At 37.2% G+C, this 23,783-nt stretch overlaps 1 protein-coding gene across 5 annotated transcripts in view; it reads right to left on the bottom strand.

Moving 5' to 3' along the window:
- The window catches only part of ATG5 (autophagy related 5), a 119,732-nt gene that overhangs the window by 71,397 nt on the left and 24,552 nt on the right, over positions 1-23,783 (bottom strand). For all 5 annotated transcript variants that reach the window (XR_009521949.2, XM_060030169.2, XM_060030166.2 and 2 more), the window contains one exon: positions 7,850-8,012. Coding sequence is in view for 4 of the 5 variants with exons in the window: in XM_060030169.2 (XP_059886152.1) it covers positions 7,850-8,012 (163 nt within the window). In the remaining variant the exon portion in view is untranslated. The remainder of the gene's footprint in view (positions 1-7,849; positions 8,013-23,783) is intronic.

The raw sequence follows: 23,783 nt of genomic DNA, 5'->3' as shown, positions 1-23,783 counted from the left end.
TAGCAAAGTTTTAGAATGTTTTTAAGCATTCAGAAAGTAAAACAATAATTAGTAGAAATCAGCATAAATTTTAAAATACTTATAGCATCAAAGAGACCATGTTTCTTTTTATGACAGTATTAAGGTACTGGATACCAAAAAAGTGGTTTATCTTAATGTAACGATAAAGATCTCCTTCTGGGTGTCTATAAGCTGGATAAGTGTAGTTAGGCACACTCAACAGTTTCTAAAATGTCTGGGAACAAACTATGACAGTTTTCATTCTATTACCCACCACATTCAACCAAATGCTAAGTCCTAGCAAGTCTACATCTCAAATACTTCTCAAAACCGTCCACTTCTCTCTACCTTCAAGACTGCCCTGTAGTCTGAAAAATTCATCTGCTACCTAACCACTGGAATGGACTCGTACTTGGCCTTTTAATTCCATATTTGTTCCCTTCTAATTCATTAACCATACAGTAGCCAGAGATAACTTAAAAAAGAACATCTGATTCCTTTATATCCCTGCTTATAATCTTTCAGCAGTCCCCTATCTACCTCGCCTCACTCCCTGGAGATTAAGTTCAATATCACTAAAATGTCCTATCAGACCCTGAATAGATAGGGTCCTCTATCCAATTTGCAGTGTTATCTACTTGCCACTCTCAATCACCGTGCTCCAGTCAGAATAGCCTTCTGGAGCCTTATAAAGAAAACTGAGGCCTTGGAGAACCTCTGACTAAACACAGAAGAACCACAGGAGGCTTGAAGGGGGAAGTCCAAGTAAAATGGCTTTAAAGGTTTGCTTAAAGGAAGTAAAAGTACCCCTTAAATAAAATATTGATTTTGAAAAAAAAAAAAGAATAGCCTTCTTAGAGCCCCTAGAATTTATTAAGCTCTTTTCTCCTTCTCAGCCTAACCTACATCATTCCCTGTGCCTGGAACACTTTCATCCCAACCACACTGCTCTCTATCCCTTCCTCTATAACTCAAGACACAAATGTAATAATTATTTAAAGGCTATCTGTTTAATGTCTGCCTCCCCCACCAGAATGTGAACTCTGAGGGAAGGAACCGTGGCTGTCATACTCACCCCAGCGCCCCCTATGCCTAGCACAGTGCCTGGCATGTGGCAGGTTCTTATAATTGGCTAATCCATACGATCAGGATCTGGGCATAACTCTCGTATAATGATTGTCCTTTCCAAGACTTGATTAAATAACAGAGTATAAAGTCTGTGAAGAATATAAATCTGTGAGCAATATTCGTAGCGCTAGATTAAAGAATGAAAATTTCTATAAACTCAAAGTGGGGCGGGGTGAGAGCAGAGGAAACAAGACTGACCATATACTGATAACTGCTGAGATGGGTGATAGGTGTGTGGATACTAATTACACTATTTTCTTTGCTCTTATTTATACAATGTGATCCCAGTGTTCTCATGACTGATAAACATCTGAGTTTTTCTAAAGAAAGGAAGCTTACCAAATAGTGACCTTTCACTGAGACAAAAGGTTCAAGAAGAATACTTATGCTTCCTATTGACAGTTCTACTTAGTAATCTCCTTCCACACCATCTACACATTAGAACAGTACTGACACTGTGATAACAGCACAGAAATGGAAGCTTCAAGATACAGAGTTAAGTCCAAAAATCTCTTGTCTTTCTGTTTTAGTAGTCTTTCTATGACACATTTATTTTTAGAAAGTTATCTATTGCCTTTTACCTAAGTCCTGCTTGAAAGGACCAGGGAGGAAGAGAGGGAAAGAGGGAGAGGTAAAGAGAGAAAGACAGAGAGAGAGAGAGAGAGAAATAAACAATAATTATTCTTCCAGGAAATCCTCTGGAATCAAGAATATCTAATCACCAGAATTCAGGTGTAAGTGATTACCACTGTACAGTCTTTGAATCTGAGTCTTGTGAGGTATCATCACCTTGACATTTATAAGGAAACTCCATCTCAGAAGAGTGATCTGCCATGGCCACACAACCAATAGGAGATAAGCAAAGAAAGATCAATGCTCCTTTGGAGCATATGTTAATGACCCAATGCTCCTTCTCGGACCAAGAGATTCTCAGTCCATTACTTACACTACTATATTGCAACTGATAAAAACAAAGCAATGCAATCATAACCCAACTGTCTCTATCATATAAGCCTGTGAGAACCATTGCATTTCTTTTGCATCACCCACCAAACAAAAGAATTTTCAAAATGCTATGACTTATCATAAAATTCACCTTAAGCTAACCACTATTTCCTCTTAAAAAACAGTTTTAAGTTAAAATGGTACACTACCAAATAACTGATTTCTCTAAAAAATTACTTAGCTCAAAAGGATTAACCATACTTTATAAAGGATGTAAATTTTCAATATTTAGCAGTGAAAACTTGCATTTATTTGAAGGTCTATGGAATTTATTTGATGCCATCTTTTCTTTTTTAGTATACTCAGAAAATCAAAGCTGAAAACTAAGTCATATATTATGTTAAAAATATTTTTTAGAGATTTCCTCAAATCTCTAGCTTATAAGAAAAACCTCCTGACATTTAATAGAAAATAGCCTGCAAATATAGTGACAAGTGCCTCATAAATAAGAAAAATGTTACTTTCTTCTCTTTTTTTGTGGTCATTACCTTTGTTTCACAAGGTGGTTAAATACTTTTATATCTAAAATGAAAACCCATAAAAAACACTGAAAGGCACAGTATGTCTTAAATGAGCTTTCTTGGTTTCAAAAGCTTTTCTTATTTCTCTTTCACAGAGATCTGAAAAATTAAAATTAGCATTTGAAAGTATTCAAAAATTGTTTAAATCGTTTAGTTGCTATGCTGTACAGGTGCAGTTCTGAATGAAATAAATTTACCATCTGCTTTTTCTCAATTCTGACCAGTTTACAATTACACTAACCGACAGGTGAAATGTCTTTGCCCTAACAAACCTGTAAGACTTTCTTTTGGATGGAAAAATTCTTAAACATAAAATCCACTTCCATAATTAAAAATTTTAAAGGTACTTCCTCTATTTTATCTAATATTAATCTATTTATAAAAAGCTGTTAACAGTATTTCCTTGTTGTACTACATAGGATTAAAATAAAGGAGTCACTCGGTCAGTATTTATTTTGTTCATTCTATGCCTAAGAATATACTAGGTGCTGGGGATACAGAAAATGCATGATACACTCTAACCAAGAGAAATTTATATTCTAGCAGAATACATAAACCATAACTATACCAGAGAGTGAATTATGAGAGCAAGAATGCATATGAATGGACAAGGAGCCATGAGAGCATGAAAATATAAATAGTTCTGCCTCCACTTGGCTGTAGCTTCACAAAAACAGGATTCATGTTTGTTCTATCACTGCTGGATGATCACTAGCTCCTAGCATAGTGTCAGGCACATATTAGATGTTCAATAAATAGTTTGTTGGCTAAAAAAAAATGAAGCAGGAAGTTTTCACTTAGAGGGTGACAAGACAGATGAGCATTAAAACATTAAGTAAGAATTAAATAGACAAAAAGGGAGGGAAAGGTTATTCTAGGCAGAAGGAACAGAATGAACTACTATACCCACCTTTCACCAATTTACCTTAATGTAGGTAACATTCAACATTTTACCCCAAAATATATTTCCTACAAACAACCTCTACCCAGCCAAAGATTTTCTAAATGTATATTTCAATTTTAAAAAGTAGAAAATAAACTATCAAGGTCCCCACTGGATACCACATGTAGGATTTTGAGTGTGTAAACTTAATCATTAGCAGTACCAATAAAACCAAACATAATAGCTACAAAAATAATTTATAGCTAAAAGAAGGAACAAAATATATTTTAACCACATACCATTTTAAGTTGGATTTAATGAAACTCAATTTGAAAAGTAATTTAATAAAAGTTAAATTAATAAAAATAACTTTAAAATAGTCATATATCTAAGCAAGAATATAAGCTAAGACAAAAACAGGAAAAAAGGAATTTTATAAAACAATATTTTTTTTATATAAAAAAATAGCAATGAAGGCAGTTATTAGACTAAGTCTGATACGTTAAGTTATACCAAGTTCTGAATGTGTGACACTGTGAGTCATGCTTTAGATCAATGATAAATACAAGCTGTTGGTTTAATCAACCTTCTATAGGCTGGCAAATGTTTTCTAAAAGGGTTAGAGAGTAAATATTTTAAGCTGTGGGCCACATGGTCTCTTTCACAACTATTTTTTTTGACTTTTTTTTTTAGCATCTTTATTGGAGTATAATTGCTTTACATTGTTGTGTTAGCTGCTGCTGTATAACAAAGTGAATCAGCCATACATATACATATATCCCCATATCCCCTCCCTTTTGCGTCTCTATCCCACCCCTCTAGGTGGTCACAAAGCATGAGTTGATCTCCCTGTGCTAATTGGCTGCTTCCCACTAGCTATTTTACATTTAGTAGTATATGTATGTCCATGCCACTCTCTCACTGTTTGTAGATTTTTTTTTTTTTTTTGCGGTACGCGGGCCTCTCACTGCTGTGGCCTCTCCCGCTGCGGAGCACAGGCTCTGGACACGCAGGCCCAGCGACCGCTCTGCAGCATGTGGGATCCTCCCGGACCGGGGCACGAACCCACGTCCCCTGCAGCGGCAGGCGGACTCTCAAACACTGCACCACCAGGGAAGCCCATGTTTGTAGATTTTTTGATGATGGCCATTCTGATTGGTGTGACGTGATACCTTATTGTAGTTTTGATTTGCATTTCTCTAATGATTAGTGATGTTGAGTACCCTTTCATGTGTTTGTTGGCAATCTGTATATCTTCTTTGGAGAAATGTCTATTTAGGTCTTCTGCCCATTTTTGGATTGGGTTGTTTGTTTTTTTGATCACAACTATTTAACTCAGCTGTTGTAGCATGAAAGTAGCCACAGATGTTACATAAATGAATTGTGGCAGGGTTCTAATAAATCTTTATTTACAAAAACAGGTGGCTGGCTCATGACCACACTTTTTGTTTGTTTGTGTTTTTTTTTTTTTGCAGTACGCGGGCCTCTCACTGCCATGGCCTCTCCCGCTGTGGAGCACAGGTTCCGGACGTGCAGGCTCAGCGGCCATGGCTCACGGGCCCAGCCGCTCCGCGGCATGTGGGATCTTCCCGGACCGGGGCACAAACTCGTGTCCCCTGCATCGACAGGCAGGACCACACTTTTTGCCAACCCCTGTTCTCGTGTCTCAAAGTGACTTCTCAATAATTCTTTTTATCGAGACAGCTTTACTTCCTTTCAAACACTTTCACATAAACTGTATTAGTGTTTTGTTAAAGCTTCTAAAAACATTTATAGGAAACCACAGCAGAAATTCTCTTATTTTACAGATAAAGAAACTGAAGCTAAAAGGGATTGAGTGACTTGCCCTAAGGAGCTACCAGAAGAGCTGAGTCTAAAAATCACACCTTTGTTATTTCCACAACTCTTACCCATCACCCTCCATAACTAATCCTCTAATGCCCCAACTGAAACAGTTCAATCATTTTTAGAATCCTCTCCTGACTCCCTGGGCTCTCTACAGCTGACTCACCATGCTCACAATAGATTTCAAGAACATCTACTTAAAAGTTCATCTAAATTATTTACTTAAATTCTGAAGACAAATTACTCTCAGATCTCTTCTCTCTTTAGAACATTCCTGTCTTCTTCCCTTTAAGCAATCCTTTTATTCACAAGCCTCCTAAAATGTCACTTCACCTACAAATAGCCAGCCAGGAAAAGGAAAACGTACACCTTCCTAAGGGGTTGTAAACTCTTTTCATCACTTAATAAGAATATGTGTACTCAGTAATATAAATGAAGTGAAAGGCCTGGTGCCTTCCTTTTGCAAACCTTACAACCTAATTGAGAAATATCAGAGGTACAAATATGAAACTAAGGAGCAACTCCATGTAACTTGGGTCAAATCTAAGAAACTTAAAAGAAATGTGAAAATTTAATTTACAGGACACACTGTCATAAAATATGTACCTTTTGTACTAATGAAGTCACAGATAATGCCCTATATTTTGCATAATGAAAGTTTAATAAATACTAAATAACTACAGACAACTCTGTGAGATGGTTAATGATATAGTCCAAAAGATAAAACTGTATCACATTTTTAAAATTTTTTTTTAAGGGGAAAAGAGGGGTCTTCTCTTATTCTCGTTGTTGCTATGAAAGAGCAGCTTATATTGTACCAACTCCTTGTCCAAAAACAACTATTGAAGATGGATGAAATACAGACAGTCCTTGCTTTGCACAGTAGTGCAGGACTGGAAAAATTACCATGTAACATAAAACCATGCAAAGTGATCTTAATAGTTAATGGGAAAATTTATGATTGTTTTGTGATCTTTTAGAAAATTGTCAAAATATTAAAAACTCTGATGGTTATAAATGTACAGGAAAATGAAAAAAGTAAATAAAACTAATATTTATTTAGTACTGTGTTTAACAGTACACTAATTAAAGCATTAGAAACATGGAGAATTAAAGTGCTTTATTTGTAAAAATCTTAAACACAGTTTGAATAGTGCCTGCTTTCTTACAAGCAAGCATCTTTCCTAAACTTTGGCAAATTATCATACTCCTTTCTAAGTTTGGATCAACTTCAAACATGTTACTTGCACTTTCAACACCATGAGATATCCCTGTTCCTTTAATGTGATATTTTTGCCAGTATCACTCCCTCTGGGATAACTGCATCCTTTTCATCACAACCACTTCCCTCATTTGTGTGGAAGAGTTTGCCTTCACTAAGCTCCTGGGGCTGCATATCTAAAGTCTCTCAAATGGTGGTAGTGTCAACAGCCCCACAGTTAGCTATGTCTTATATAATTCCACTACCTTCTATTCAAATTTCACTTCCAGCATTATCATTTTTTGTTTCTTTGCTACACTTTCATCTTTCTTGGCTAATTCCCTCTTTCAATTATCCAGTTTTACAAAATGTTATGTGGGCTTATCAATGGACACAAGGGGGCAACACAACTGCATGCTTTGCTGTCTGTGAGTGAATTAAATAACAGCGGCATAACGACGATTCACTGACAGACACTCAAAGAAAGTGACCGGTCACTGATCATGACATGTATCTGTTGTTACATAATGACTGAACCGAAGAGCTCACTCTTACGTAATTGTACTTTATGTGATTATTCACAGTTAATACACACAAATGAAATTTGAGCCACATTGTTGGGGAACTGGCATTATTTAACTAAAGCATGTTAACTGAAATTCATGCATATTTGACCCATGCAAAGTGAGAACTGCCTGCATACAGAACTGTGTGTAGGCACTGGAAGGCAATCAGTGCAGGCAAGATTAAGGAACTATGATGGCTAAGAGAAGAAGAATATATCAGTAAATTGCAGATTCCCCTCAGCTTTTTCCTTGAGTGTATTTTCTAAATCCCAGCCAGGAGAGAGAGAATCTGAGCACAAAGCAAGGCTTCCTGTTCTGAGAAAGCAGAGACTAGAGATTGTGCCCTACCCAGGTGGAGGTATTTTGGTACATACACAGGGTATTCAGTTGCAATTCCAGAAGGATCGTGACTAGGACTAAGGGCACTTTTTCCAGAAGCTAAACACAGGGAGTTTATACTGTCTTATATTAGGGGCAAAGCAATCTGTCTAATGCTAGGGAATCCAGGAAGAGAGGGATGCTAGAAGGGTACAATGTAAGAAAGGTATGACCAAAGGTGGCTTCTTTGTGAAATTCTGTGCACAGAGGCTGGAATTTAAACTTGTATCACCAACCCTAAGATGTACCAATTACTCACAGGATTATAGTTACTTCATACTTCATAAAGTAGTATTATGAAATTAAACATTGTTATATTTACCATTTTGTAAACCCATCCAGAGTTGCTTGTGATCTTTTTTCTGCATTTCATTGATTACTTGACTTTTGTGCTTTAAAGCATCTGCTTCTTTCACACAAGACATAAAATGAGCTTCAATTACATCCTTAGATGGACAGTGCAGAAGGTCCTTTTCTGGAAAACTCTATCAAAGGAAGAAAAAATACACATATAAAACAGGTACACACATTACAAAATTAGCTCTTCAAAGAACTGTTATCTCCTGCAATTTTCCAATATTTTAAGCAAACCATCTCCTACCTTTCCAATAAAGAGATTTTAGTATAACTCCAAATACTTTTTAAAATTAACTTAAAAATCTTTAGCTGTTTGGCATATTCTGCACTTTTTCCAAATAATCCTTATGTGATATGGTATGCATTTATACAACATGGAAAAAGATATGAAAGAACAAGAATTTTAAAAATAGCTTTTTGACTGGCCATACCTAGTATTGTCAAGAATGTGGATGGAAATGTAAAATGGTACAAACACTGTGGAAAACAGTTTCGTAGTTTCTTCTAAAAAAGCAGACACCTACCATCTGATCCTGTCATTCTACAACTAGGTATTTACTTAAGAGGAATAAAAGCATATGTCTACACAAAGATTTGTACATGAATGTTCACAGCAGCTTTATTTGTAGCAGTAAAAACACAGGAAGCAACCTAAGTGTCAACAGGTAAACAAATATATAAACTGCAGTATAAACTTATCAAAGTGTACACTTTTAACATGCATAGTTTCCTTTAGGTCAATTAGAGCTTAACAAAGGTGTTAAAATGTAAGGTCAAATAGCTAAATTTACATTCTTTACCTTCACTGAATCTTTTAGGCAGTTGAGGCAATGATCATTGGATAAATAAGCAGTAATGTAAATGAGATGACATGTACTTTTCACCGAAAAAAAAGAAAGATATTAACAATAATAGCTAACTGAACGCTTACTATGTGACAAACATTGTACTAAGACTTTAATATGGATTAAATCATTTAATTTTCCTAACATCTCTTGAGGTAAACACTATTGTTATTGCTATTTTACAGATAAAAAATATATAAATAAAGCTCTGGGAGTGGATGGAATTGTACAGCTTGCTAGTGGTGGAGCTAGAATTAGTCTGACTCAACAGTCCCAGCTCTTAAACCACCATGCAATACCACTTCCTCCCTAAGACCTAAATATGTACTTAATGATTCTATTTGAACATTATCTTACCAAAAAAAGACATTGTTCTGTAAGTCCTTTAATAAAAATGGAGTCAAATAATAATGGTAGAAAATAGCATTAGTTATAGCCTACTCATGTTATTAATAGACAATATTCAATTATCCAAGTCATGGAAAGCTCCTGAATGATTAGGAAATTTACCATAGATGCCCTCCTACCAAAGGAAAAGGCACTTGACTACCTATGGCTACCTCCTAAAGCATATTTTTTAAACGCAAATAATCAGTCACACCTCCTTCTATTTTCATAGAATCCAGTCTCACAGTTTCTGCTGAGTAAACGGTAAGCCACTATATAACTACCCGCTAGTCACAGTTGCCTAGAGCAGAAGGAAACAGCTGAAACAATCAAATTGTCTCTCTAGGTACAAATGGATTCCAGTTTCATGGTGCTCTTGAACTAGAAGTCCATAAAGAATTAAGATGGATACTTTCAAACAGGCACACAAAGGCAAAGAATAGGAGAAAATATAAAATGTCTTAAGAATGAAAAGGCAAAAGGAGAGTATGAGGGACAGATAAAACTAAAAGATGAGAGAGGATATGGACAGCAGAGAGAGTGTCCCTGCCTTAAGCAACTTTACAATCAGCTGTATTTGCTTTGAATCAGCTAGACTGAAGGGATTTGCCCTGGATTCCTGACCAGGACAAAGAATTAAGTGTACATCATATCAATTCTATTACAGTCAAATGGATTAGCAATATGATAATGATTAGCATTATGATTTAAGAAAATTTCAATTTTGTTATACTTGATCTATAAAATTAGAAGGGCTTTTTCAGACCAATGCTTTCTTTATTTTTTACTTTTTTAGGCGTGCAGCATGTGGGATCTTTGCTCCCCAACCAACCAGGGATACAACCTGAACCCCCTGCAGTGGAAGGGCGGAGCCTTAGCCACTGGACCACCAGGGAAGTCTAGAAGGGCTTTTTCAGTTGTTGTACAGTAGTCCCCAACCTTTTCGGCACCAGGGACCGGTTTTTCCCGGGAAGGGATTTGGGCGGGCAGGCGGGGGAGGTTCAGGGGGTAACGAAGCTTCGCTCGCTTGCCCACCACTCACCTCCTGCGGTGCGGCCTGGTTCCTAACAGGCTGGGGACCCCTGTTGTACAGTTCACTACACTGCTAATTATCCACTTCAGTTATGAATGAGTGGCAGAAAATATAAAAGTTCATATTCCAAAGAAAATATTGTCTTCATGTACTTTAATTTATGACCTATTTAAGCTTAAATACCGTTAGAATTTCTTAAAATTGTATACAAGCTGATTGTGAAAAAAAGGAGTTAGGATCTCTCAAACCACTGGTTTGAAAAATCAGGAGGAAAAAAATCCCGCCATTTTTTAGTGTTGCATCAGCATAGGCTGCTATTTCCTTCAATGGCTCTTGTAACCAGAGAAGGTACTGAGGTTTTCCTTTTCCCAGACTTCCACTGCTTTGCAGGTTTCTAAACTTAACCAATGCCGACACCTATAACTGATAGCTGACAATTCCAAATGCCTAGTCTTTATAGCAAAAGAGGGAGTCTGTTAAGAGAGTGCATGTTTGTACACCTACCCTTCAACAGAGAATGCCCTATCTCCAGATGAACTCTTTAATGAAATGAACTCAGGGGAAGCATGAGAGCAGTAACAGAAAAACGGAGATACCTGCTTAGGCAGCCATAGCAGTTGAATTAATTGTGGCAATGAATACAGTGTCAGATGTCTCAGCCAAAGCCACCACAGCTGCTACTCATGAAATGCTCTTCTTCCCATGATTAGCTTGGGCTGGGGTGGGAAATCTTTTTTTTGAAAGCTTCACAATAAAATTACAAGCAGAATCTTGATTTGCTACATTATATTTCTAAATCTCTTCTCATATACATGAGCAGTTGTGTTTAAGTGCATATCTTTTCAGTCCAAATTCTTGCAAATAAAGGCAGCGACTTTAACACCATGTTTACTTGCTTTCATTAATCTTCCAAGTCAGAATCCTAATAAACTAGATCTAATTTCACTTTTTTCCTGAAAGGTTCCATTTACTTATATATTATTACCTGTGTCCTTTAATTAAAATATTAATCCAGGCAGTCTGGAGTATGTCCAGATGCATTAGAGATAACCAAATAACACTAAACGAAACACTAAAACTACTTACAAAGTTAGTGGGAAAAAAAGCTTTTTCAGTCGATTAATAATAATATTACAAGCTCTATTATGACAATAGAGCAAAACAAAAAAACATTTCCCATGTACTGCTGATTCCTCCTTCTCCCCGTCTCCCACACCCAATCAAGTTCTGTTGAATCTACATCCTAAATAGATCTGAATCCATTCACTTTCAACATTCCCAATGCCACTTTCCTAGTACAAATTAACAACTATGTGAAATTTCTCAAAAACCTCGTGACTGGATCCCATGCCCAAAATCTTACCCTCTTTAATTCATTTTTCACATTTGGAGTCATGGTGATCTTTCTAAAATGCAAATCTGGTCTTCTCACTCAGCTGCTCTGTTCTACTTTTAGGATAAAATCAAACTTCTAATGCTTTCAACATTCAAATGATTTCTCTCCCTGCTAACCTCTCCAGCATAATCTCTTACTCGCATTTCACGTACTCCATTCTCTTTCCCTTCTCTCCCACATACAGTCTCTGCTCCAACGATCCTGAATATCTGTCATCTGTTCCGACATTCTTTCAGCCATACTCTCTTTTCTGTTCCTTTACACAAACTATTTCTTCTGCCTGGCACACTCTCCTTGCCTATCTCTCAACCACCTACATGCCTACCCCCCAAAAAAGTCCTCCTCAAAATTCAGATTCAGTTTTGATATCACTTCCTTCAGGAAATTTCCCTTACTCCCCAAGTCTAGGTCATGTTCACAAAGTCCTTATACTTAACTCTATAATATCATTTATATTCTTATGTCACCGTACTCTTAAAGCTGGTCTCTGTCGCTACAAGACAGAGACTAAGACTATTCTCAAGTCTGTGTCATCTCAATAAACTTTTAAAAATAAGTAACTTTACTGAGATATGATTTCACATACAGCCAAATGAAGAAATTTTACACATACAGTTAGATAAATTTTGATACTGCGTAACTGTCAGCCCAAACAAGATACAGAACATTACCATCACCTTCTAAAAAGTTCCTTGGTGCCCTGTGCAATCAGTTCCCCCATTTTGAACCTCAGCTACCACTGATGTGATTTGTATCACCAGAGATTAGTTTTGCCTATAATATAATCACATATCAACAGAATCATACAATGTGCGGTGTTGTGTACTCTAGCATCTTTCACTTAGCATGTTTTTGAGATTCATTTTTGTTACTGCATGTATCCGTAGTTTCTTTTTATTGCATAGTAGCGTACAACTGAATGGATATACCACCATCTGTTAATCCAAAACCCTGTTAGTAGACATTAAGATTATATGCAAATTTTGGCTATTATTAAGAAAGTTGCTATGAACATTAGTGTACAAGTCTTCTGAGAACATGTTTTCATTTTTCTTGAGTATATACCTTGAAATAGTAATGTTGTCATAAAGAAAGTTTATGTCTAACTTTATTTAAAAACTGCCAAACTATTTTCCAAGATGAAAGTACAATTTTACACTCCCTCCAGCAATGTAAGAGAGTTCTGGTTACTACATTCCCCAAACTTAGTACTGTCAGAATTTTTTTTTTTGGCTGCACCGCATGTGGCTTGCAGGATCTTAGTTCCCTGACCAGAGACTGAACCTGCCCCAGGGCAGTGAAAGTGCCAAGTCCTAACCACTGGACCACCAGGGAATCCCTTTTTTAATACACATTTCCCTGATGACTGATGATGGTGAGCACCTTTTCATGTGCTAATTGGTTATTCCCATATGAACATACATAACATACATATATTATATACCTGTTCATATATATATACATATATATGTGTGTGTGCATATATATCTCTGTTTAGACCTTTTGGATGTGTTCCAAAGTGAATGATGTATTAGGGAACAATTTGAACAATGTAAATTTCACGTTTACTTTTGTAAACATTGTCCACAATAGTAGGTGAAGACAAAAAATGTACCCAGCTAAACCAAACCAAATCAGAACACACAGAACACACACACACCTCAGAAATGGATCCACCACTTCAATTCATACTATGAGCTACACTCATCCACATCCTATGTTATAATTTTGTCTGATTTCAGGTAACCTTCCTCCTATCACTTCACAATAACAAGCTGCAATCCTTTCCAATGCTCTTTTCAACAAGCAAATTTCCAGTCTTTTTCAACATAGAGTGCCATATTCATTGTAGTACTTACGTATTCCTTAACCATTTAACATATGTAAAATTTGTTAAAATGTAAAATTGCGCTTTTATTAGGTTCCTATCTTTTTCATTTGTCATTAATGAAGTTTTGGGGTTTCCTCTGATTTTTAACAACACAGTACTTTTTAGGAATATGTACCTTGCAGTAGAGCAAAACTATGTAGAAGTGGTGAAAGCAGACACTCTTGCCTTTTTCCTGATCTTGGGTGAAACATTCAGTAAACCACCATTTAGCATGATTTCAGCTGTAGGCTTCTCATATTTAGTCTTTGTCAAATTGAGACAATTCCCTTCTATTCCTAAGCTTGCTAAGAGTTTTGATGAAAAACGGGTACTGAGTTTTGTCAAAAGCTTTTCTTGCATCTATTCATCAAATCATGATTTCTCTTTTTTCTGCTAATATGCTGAAATGAATTAAATCGATTCACTGATAATGAAGTTGAGTCACCCTTGTATTTGTGGGACAATCTCAACATGGTCATGGTGTATTGTCCTTTTTATATGTTGCTACATTCGATTTGCTTGTATTTTCTTGAGTGTCTGCATCTAAGTTCATTAGAAATACTGGTCTGCAATTTTCCTTTAATATCTTTAATAGGTTTTGGTATCAGAGTTATTCTGACCTGTAAAACAAATTGGGAAATATTCCCTCCCCTTCTATTTCTGGAAAAAGCCTACAGATTGACATTACTTATTACTTAAATGTTTGATAGAATTCACCAATCACGAAACTAGGCAAGGAATTTTACTTTGTGAGGATTTTTCTAATCTAACTTCTACATACATTCAGGGGCTATTCATATCTGCTACTTCTTCTTTTCATTGAATTTGTCCATTTGTCAAATTTTCTGGCATAAAGTTGTTCATGATATTTCTTACTATCCTATTAATGTTTATAGGATCTGTAGAAATATCCCATCTTCTTCATTCCTGGTATCAGAAATTATGTTTTCCTACTATAGAAAGATTTTTCTTTTTTTTTTTTTTTGCAGTACGCGGGCCTCTCACTGTTGTGGCCTCTCCCTTTGTGGAGCACAGGCTCCGGACGCGCAGGCTCAGCGGCCATGGCTCACGGGCCCAGCCGCTCCGCGGCATGTGGGATCCTCCCGCATCAGGGCACGAACCCATGTCCCCTGCATCGGCAGGCGGACTCTCAACCACTGCGCCACCAGGGAAGCCCTGTAGAAAGTTTTTAATTCCCTCTAAGCACTGCTTAGGATGACTCCCACAAACTTCAATATGTTGTGTTTCCATTATCATTCAGTTTGAAATACTTTTAAAATTTCCCTTGTGATTTCTTCTTTGACCCACAGATAATTGAAGATTTAGTGGCCTCATCCTTTAGATAAATGCGGCCACATATTTACTTACAGACATTATTAACCCTTCCTTAAAATTATATTATTCTTGCCTTAAACTGTCATCTCTCTTTTAAAGAAGTTAAAAGAGGTAATTTTTTCTATTTATCATTTATTTACCATTTCTAGTGTTCTTCATCCCTGCCTGTAGCTTCTTCCAGTGCTTTAAGACATCATTCCATTTTCTTCTGTTCTTCACTATTTGATGAGAAGTCACCCATCATTAACCTACTGTTCTTTTGTGTCATTTTTTTGGTGGCTGCTTTCAAGATTTTCTGTTTATAACTGGTTTTCAGCAGTTTATGATGTGCTTGGATGTGGTTTTCTATATAGTTACTTGCTTTAGATTTGCTGACCTTCTTTAACACACAGACTGTTTTCTCCCCCAAATTTGGAAAATTATTAATCATTATTTCTTTTTTTAAAAATTGAGATATAGTTCATATACAATTCACTTAAAATTGACCATTTTAAAGACCAGAACTCAGTAGTTTTTAGTATGCAGTTGCCCTCCATACCTGCAGCTTCTTCATCCATGTATTCAACCAACCACGGATCAAAATGCAGTTGGTTTTATCTGTGGATGCAGAACTTGTGGATACGGAGGGTTGACTGTACTACACCATTTTATATAGGGGACTTCAGCATCCAGCGGATTTTGTTATGGAGAGGGGGGTCATGGAACCAACCCCCCACAGACACCCAGGGACAACTCTATTCACAAGCTGTACAACCATTACTGCTATCTAATTACATAATATTTTCAACACTCAAGAAACAAACCTTGTATCTGTAAGCAGTCACTCCCCATTCTGTCCTCCCTCCAGCTCTTGAAAACCACCACTCAACTTTCTGTCTCCATGGATTTGCATATTTTGGACGTTTCATATAATGAATCATATAAAGTGCAGCCTTTTGAGTCTGCCTCCTTTTGCTCAGGCTCAGTATGATGTTTCAAGGTTCATCTGTGCTACAGCATGTAACAGTACTCCGTTCCTTTTTATGGCCAAACTATATTCCATTGTATGGATATACATTTTGTATAACCATTCATCAGTTGATAAGCATCTGGATTGCTTCCACTTCTTGGTTCTTATGACTAAAGCTGCTATGAACAACCATGTACAAGTTGATGGGTAGACATATGTTTTCAATTCCCTTGTGTATATAACTATGAATGGAGTTGGTGGGTCATATGGCATTTGAGGGAATTGCCAGATTTTTCTCCAAAGCAGCTGCAGCATTTTATATTCACAACAGTAACATGTAACATATGAAAAGTACCGATTAGCCCACTCTCTCCAACACCTGTTATTGTCCAACATTTTGATCATAGCTATTTTAGTGGGCATGAAGGGGTAACTCACTGAGGTATTTCTTTGCAGTTCCCTAATGACTAATTATGCTGAGGTTTTGTGGGGTTTTTTTCATTTTTTATTTTTATACAATTTTTAAAGGTTACTTTCCATTTACAGTTATTACAAAATACTGGCTATATTCCTCACATTGCTCAGTACATCCTTGAGCCTACCTAACACCCAAGAGTTTGTACCTCCCACTTCCCCCACCTCTATGTCTCCTCTCCCCCAACAGTGGTAACCACTAGTTTGTTCTCTATTATCTGTGAATCTCCTTCTTTTATGTCATATTCACTAATTTATCCTATTTTTTAGATTCCACACATAAGTGACATCATACAGTATTTATCTTTCTCTGACTTATTTCACTTAGCATAATGCCCTCCAAGTCTATCCATGTTACTGCAAATGGCAAAATTTCATTCTTTCTTATGGCTGAGTAGTATCCCATTGTATGTATGTATGTGTGTGTGTGTGTGTGTGTGTATATATATATATATATATATATATATACCACATCTTCCTTATCCATTCATCTGTTGATGGACACTGAGGTTTTTTCCATGTCTTGGCAACTATAAATAATTATGCTTGGTTTCTTTTCATATGCTTACTGGCCATTTATATATCTTCTTTGGAGAAATGTCTACTCAAATCCTTTTTCCATTTTTAATTGGGTTATTTACCTTTTTATTACTAAATTCTAACAGTTCTTTATATATTCGGGACACCAGACCATATTAAATATATAATTTTGCAAATATTTTCTCCTATTCTGTGGGTTGTCTTTTCACTTCCTTTGAAGCACAGAAAGTATTTCATTTTGATGAAGTCCAATTTATCTATTTTTTTCTTTGGTTGCTTGTACTTTAGTTGCTGTTACCATGTAGTTGTGTTTACTGTTGCTTTGAAACCAGGAAATGTGAGTCAAATCATATTTCTTAAAATTTTCTTTCTGACCCATGCCCTCCTTCCTTTCCTTCTAGGACTCCAATTACATGATGTTAGACTGCTTGATATTATCCTAGAAGTCATTGGGACTCTGTCCCCACCTCCCTCCAATTTTCTTCTCTCAGTTCTTTACATTGGATAATTTCTATGGATCTGTCAAGTTCACAGAAGCTTTCTTATGCCATCTCCAATTCACTGTTAAGTCCATCAGTGAACTTTTAGTTTCAGATACTGTTCTTTTCAGTTCTGCAATTTTGTTATCTTAAGTCACTGAGTTTTTAATAGTTGCTTTAATTCATTTTTTGCTAATTCCAAATGTGGGTTATCTCAGGGTCAATGTCTACTGACAGCACTTTTCCCCTTGATATGGTTCAAGTTTCCCTGCTTATTTGCATGTCTAGTAATAGACGATTGTATGCTAAACACTGTGAATATGGTGTAAGGATTCTAGATTATACTGTCTTTCTTGTTGAGTTTGTTTTGCCTGGAGCCTCTCCTTGATCTTAAAAAGGCTTAATTTTAGGCTTTATTAGGGCAGATCTAGAGCAATCCTTACTCTGTAAGAGAAGTTAAACTTTGTAAAGAGCAAGATGGTAAATGTATTATTTGTGGGCCATACAATGTCTATCGCAAGCACTCAACTCTGCTGTTGTAGTCCAAAAGCAGTATGTAAATGAATTAGCATGGCTGGCTGCATCCATCCATTATTTATGGTCACTAGAATTTATATTCCACATCATTTTCACATGTCACAAAATATTATTCTTCTAATTTCTTTTCAGCCACTAACAAATATAAAAAACATCCTTAGATCACAGGACATATAAAAACAGTCAGTGGGCCAGATTTGGCACACGGGCCATAACTTGCCAAACCTTTCCAAAAGCACAGCCTTTCAGGAATCTAAGATTAATATCCAGTATATTAACTAGGTCTTTCTCCACTCTGGCTGGGCTGAAATCCAACATCTCCAGGTATTATGATATTTCTCCCACTTTTAACCCCCTAACATGCACACTCTACTAGACCTTAAGGAACATCACCTACATGTGTGCAGCCCAACCCTCAGCCAGGCACTCTTGGGGAACTCATACTTCTGTACATACCCTCTTCTTCAACAACCTGTCTAACAAGTTCCAGCTGCTTCAGCAGCCCAAAACTCCAATCTCTGCACCCTCAGTTCAGTAGAACTTCCTTGCTCCGCTTGAGTTCCACTCCCCATGACATAGTTAGCCAATTACCCTGAAGCACAGAGATGGGCTAAATGTGGGGCTCACCTAGTTTGTTCTCTTTCTCGCTACATCCAGTGCCTGAAAACAGCTCCACTTCATATACTTTGTCTGGCTTTACAGCTGCTTATGACTAGAGGAAAAATACAATCCACTTACTGTCAGAGATGAAAGCAGATGTTAACCACAATAAATATTTGATACATAATTTAATGACTAAACAAACCTTATTTCATAAAGTTTTAAGTATGTGTGACCCTCTGTGATCTCAACCTCTTGGTGTCCACACCTTTCTGTAATCCCTTCCCCTGGAGTGTAGGTAGGACCTGTGATCTGCATTAATCAAAAGAATATGGCAAAGGGACTTCCCTGGTGGTACAGTGGTTAAGAATCCGCCTGCCAATAAAGGGGACACGGGTTCAATCCCTGGTCCGGGAAGATCCCACATGCCGTGGAGAAACTAAGCCCATGCGCCACAACTACTGAGCCTGCACTCTAGAGCCTGTGTGCCGCAGCTACTGAGCCCACATGCTGCAACTACTGAAGCCTGCACGCCTACAGCCCGTGCTCCGTAACAAGAGAAGCCACTGCAATGAGAAGCCCGCGCACCACAACGAAGAGTAGCCCCCGCTCGCCGCAACTAGAGAAAGCCCACATGCAACAACAAAGACCCAAAGCAGCCAAAAATAAATTAAAAATTAAAAAAAAATGTGGCAGAGATTATGGGATACTACTCCTGTGATTAAGTCATGTTATATAACTCTGGTCTTGCTAACAGACTAGCCCTAGAGGCTCTTTTTGTTGACTCAATGAAGTAAGCTACCATGCTGGGAAAATCCACATGGCAAGGAACTTCAAGCAGCCTGGAGGTGCTGAGTATGGCCTCTAGCTAACTGTCAACAAGAAGATATATCCCTCAGTCCCACAATCACAAAGAAATGAACTCTGCCAGCAACCTGAGTGAACTTGGAAGCAGATTCTCAAGTCTCGAGGCAAGAATACAGGCCAGTCAATACCTTGACTACAGCCTTGTGAGACACTAAGCTGAGGATCCAGGTAAGCCCCACCCACAGAAACTGTGCAAAAATAAATGTGCGCTGTTTTAAGCTGCTACATTTCTGGTGACCTGTCCCACCGTGATAGACAGGTAATATAATACACTATTGATAAAACACTTCAAGACAGCCACCAATATATAGAGCTGGGAAGTACAGGCAGCAGAAGCATAGGGGAGACCATGATGTGCACTTAAGAACAAGGAAAGCTACCTCAGATCTATGTCATCAACACACAGTGGAAGGAGCAGGGACATGGTAAATTACCTTAGAGAGAGACACAGTGGCTCTTGGCCTAGTAAGAAAACTTGTGCATCAGAAAAAGGGTGTTGTCAGTCCTACAAGTATAGTCAGGACCAGTGGTAGTGCCTTCCCATGCACCGCAGGAAAGATAGAGTGCCTTGATCCAAAAACCTAAGTTTGTCTGGTCACAATCATTCAGCAGTGTTTTACACAGAAACACCTACCTTAATGCTGACCCAATTTTGCCTAGCAAATGTGAGCTCTGACCCCTAATAATCACTGTCAAGATTCAAAATTTAAATGTCTGTTCTTTTCAAAACCTAAATAAATCAGTTTAGCACCATTTTATTAAGAGAAAAAGAAAAACACTGAATTATTGTTGGGTTTTTTTTACTCCATTAATTTTTTTTTAGGATAGATATGCAATAGACCTGAGCATTTTAAAGAGCCCACTCTCTTCATTCGATGTTACTAAATTTCTGAATCACACTACTAACTTCCCTCTTTAAAAACTGCACATGCTGTAAGCAACCTGTTGATTATAATGCAGCTTTGCAAGCAAAATGCCTATAGGAATAATAAAATAGCAAATAAAAAATCAGAGAGAAATAAAGCAAAGGTAGCAAAATACCAATTGGCAAATCCAGGTGAAAGGTATGTGGGTGTTCGACTCTCAATCTTTCTAATACAGGTTTGAATTTTAAAAAATAAAAGCTGAGGAAAGAGAAATAAAATAATTTTCTCAGGAGGCTAATCAGATTTAGGAATCAAAAATGTCCTTGAAGCTAATTAAGAAAACCATGAAGAAGATACCTTTTTCATTCCTGTTTTGGTAAACAGGAAAAGAAAGCAAAGCAAATCTGCATGTTTTAAAGTCGTTAACACTTTACAATTGCATAATATTTCTCTCTCAGAATTCAAAAAATAATATAAAAATTCCTACAAAAACAATTTTCTGAATCATCCTTTACAACCTTTTGGTTTTGTACACACCACTAACTTTTTTTAAAAAATAAATTTATTTATTTATGGCTGCGTTGGGTCTTTGTTGTTGCGCACGGACTTTTCTCTAGTTGCGGCGAGCGGGGGCTACTCTTCATTCTGGTGCATGGGCTTCTCATTGCGGTGGCTTCTCTTGTTGTGGAGCACAGGCTCTAGGCACACACGCTTCAGTAGTTGTGGCTTGCGGGCTCTAGAGTGCAGGCTCCGTAGTTGTGGTGCACGGGCTTAGCTGCTCCGCGGCATGTGGGATCTTCCCGGACCTGAGCTCGAACCCGTATCCCCTGCATTGGCAGGTGGATTCTCAACCACTGCGCCACCAGGGAAGTCCAACACTAACTTGTAAACCTGCATTGTTTTCTAAACTCTTGTTATTCAACCCATGGTCTGGTGCATCAACAGCACTGCGAACTTGTTAAAAATGCAGAACCTCTGCCCTCAGCGCAAACCTATGGAATCAGAATCAAAATCTGCACTTTAACAAGACACACATGTGATTTGTACGTATGTTAAATTTTGTAAAGTACTGCTCTAGACATTAAAATTCATTTACTATAAACATTATGAATCTATTCAAATGACAAGCATCAAAGTCAGTTAAAGATTAGAGAAAATATGTCCTTTCGAAAAATTTTTAACAGGTTTTCTCCCCAAGAATTCAGTGTGAACTATGAACTGACAGAAATGTGTGTGATGGAGGTGGGGGAAGCTCTTGGAGACTTCAGTGTTGCACAAAATCTAATTAAAATCAGTATCTTTGAAAGCAACTGTAAAATAAAAATTCTAAGCAGTCTGGTTAAAGCACACACATCATCTGACACACTCAATACAAAATCATAAAAGATAAAATACTGATGCATCAACTGACAGAAAGTTGTTACTCGATAAATTTAACCTGTTGATGAGAAATTATTTTCTAGAAATTTAAAGAAAACTTGTTTCCTCAATCTAAAAGCATTGCTTTTCTACCTGCAAATTTAATGCTTACTCAGTTTCATTATAATCAATCAAAAGCCGTAAGGCACTACAAGGGGATGTGGGCCTACATCAGGCCGTATAAGCTATCAATTAAATACCTGAGGATGACCTTTGTGGTAAACCAGGTCTTATAACCCTAAATAAAGGGAACTTAGTATAGGGAGAAAGAAATCTGGGCAATAATTTTCCTCCAACACAGGCCAGGGTCAGAAAGAGTAAGAGCAGCTGACAGAAACACGCTGGTAGTCGGAGCAAATTTAAAACATCCTCTAACATTCTGCTTTCTATTTAATTTCTCTAAAAAACTTTCCATCGGGGAAGACAATGTATGACCTACTAAGGATCCCAAAGAGCAATTCATTTTAAAATATCAAGAATAAACCCAGGGCTTCCCTGGTGGCGCAGTGGTTGAGCGTCCGCCTGCCGATGCAGGGGACACGGGTTCGTGCCCCGTTCCAGGAAGATCCCACATGCTGCGGAGCAGCTAGGCCCATGAGCCATGGCCGCTGAGCCTGCGCGTCTGGAGCCTGTGCTCCGCAACGGGAGAGGCCACAGCAGTGAGGGGCCCACGTGCCGCAAAAAAAAGAAAAAAAAAAAAGCATAAACCCATTACCTGTCAACACAAAAACCGTATTTTTGTGAAAAATAACTATATTTTCCAGGACGACAACAACAACAATTTAGGGAGAAGACCGGCACTGCTGTATAGTTTTGCAAATATCTTTATAACGTCTGGCTTAATGGGAAGTAGATGGAGTTATCTTATTTGCTTCCACATTCAATACTATGCAGCTGTTTTGGTTAAAGTATGTAATTATACAGGTTTATAAAAATATGTAGTTGGAAAAAGTAGTATTTTAATAGTCTTTTCAGATTTATGGATATTCTTTTTTGATACTACATCAATTCAATTAGTTTATTATAACATTAATGTGGAATCTGAAAACACATCAATAAACATTTTGACCTCTGTTACATTAAAATTCCTGATGCCAGCCATGCACTTTAAACAGATCTTTCACACATGCATCATTTCTCAACATAATGCATTGATCATTTGGAAAGTATCTGTTTACTGAGTTAAGGTAGGCCTTCTCCAAACGTTTTCATGTTTCACTATATAAAATTTCTTAAAAATCAATTTGTTAAAATGACCACCAATCTCATCAGAAAATTCTTTGAGAATAATAAAGCTGTCAAGCTCATGGTGGCAGATACATGTTTTCTAAAATTCTGATTTTCACTTAAAGTGCAAATCTTATTATTGGAAACAAATACTGTCAGTTGTTTTCTCTGCAATGAGAGGTCACTTTGTTTGTTTTAAAGAAACTAACAAATACCCAAGTGTGAATAAACCACAGTTTGTCAGTCACTCTTTCAAATAAAAAATGCTGTTTCGTGAGAAAAGTGGCTCATGTAGCTCTCAAAGTAAACAAGGGCACAATGCTTTTCCTTAAGACAGCCATCGTATTTGGCACACAGCAGAAGTGCTTTATGTGTATTCCCATTTCACCACATGAGATTAAAAAGACATGTACTTAAGAGTCAAGATTAATAATAATTAATAATTTGTACCACTTCACCCAGGACAGGCCTAGTGTGTGGTGGTGAAGAATACAACGACCACTAGCACATTTTGGTACAGGGCCTTCCTCTGTGCTAAGGTGCCAAAAGTTTTGCTCACCATCGCTTTTGCAGATCAGTACAAATTTAAACACAGTGGAAAGGGCAAATAGCATCTTAATATTATTATGGAAATAGGAATCCCCATGGATCTGGGTCCATCAAACACTCTGAGAACCATAACACTATACCAATCATAAGAATTCTAAGCCTTTCCTATCATTATTACAATCCATCAACTAATTCAACCAATAATTACAGACGGCCTAACAGGCAATGCCAACTAGGTACCATAAAATTTGTTTGAGTATCTTTTGTATCATTCACTCGTATATCCCAGGCTTCTAGAACAGTGCGTGGCTGGCACACAGCAGGCTCTCAGTATTTGTTGAATGAATAAATAAGTGGGTAACTATGATATATTTTAACCTAGATTTCAAAGTCTTTTAGAGTGCATTCTACACACACACACACACACACACACACACACACACACACAATCGATTACTGGAAATGCTTTTCAACGTAATGGGAAAGACCTGTTAGGCAATATGGAACCTCTACACTTATTATACTT

Source organism: Delphinus delphis, chromosome 14 (genome assembly GCF_949987515.2).
Source record: "Delphinus delphis chromosome 14, mDelDel1.2, whole genome shotgun sequence".
NCBI lineage: Eukaryota > Metazoa > Chordata > Mammalia > Artiodactyla > Delphinidae > Delphinus > Delphinus delphis.
Note: the sequence above shows the minus strand (reverse complement) of the source record. Positions and strands in the feature narration are given on the sequence as shown.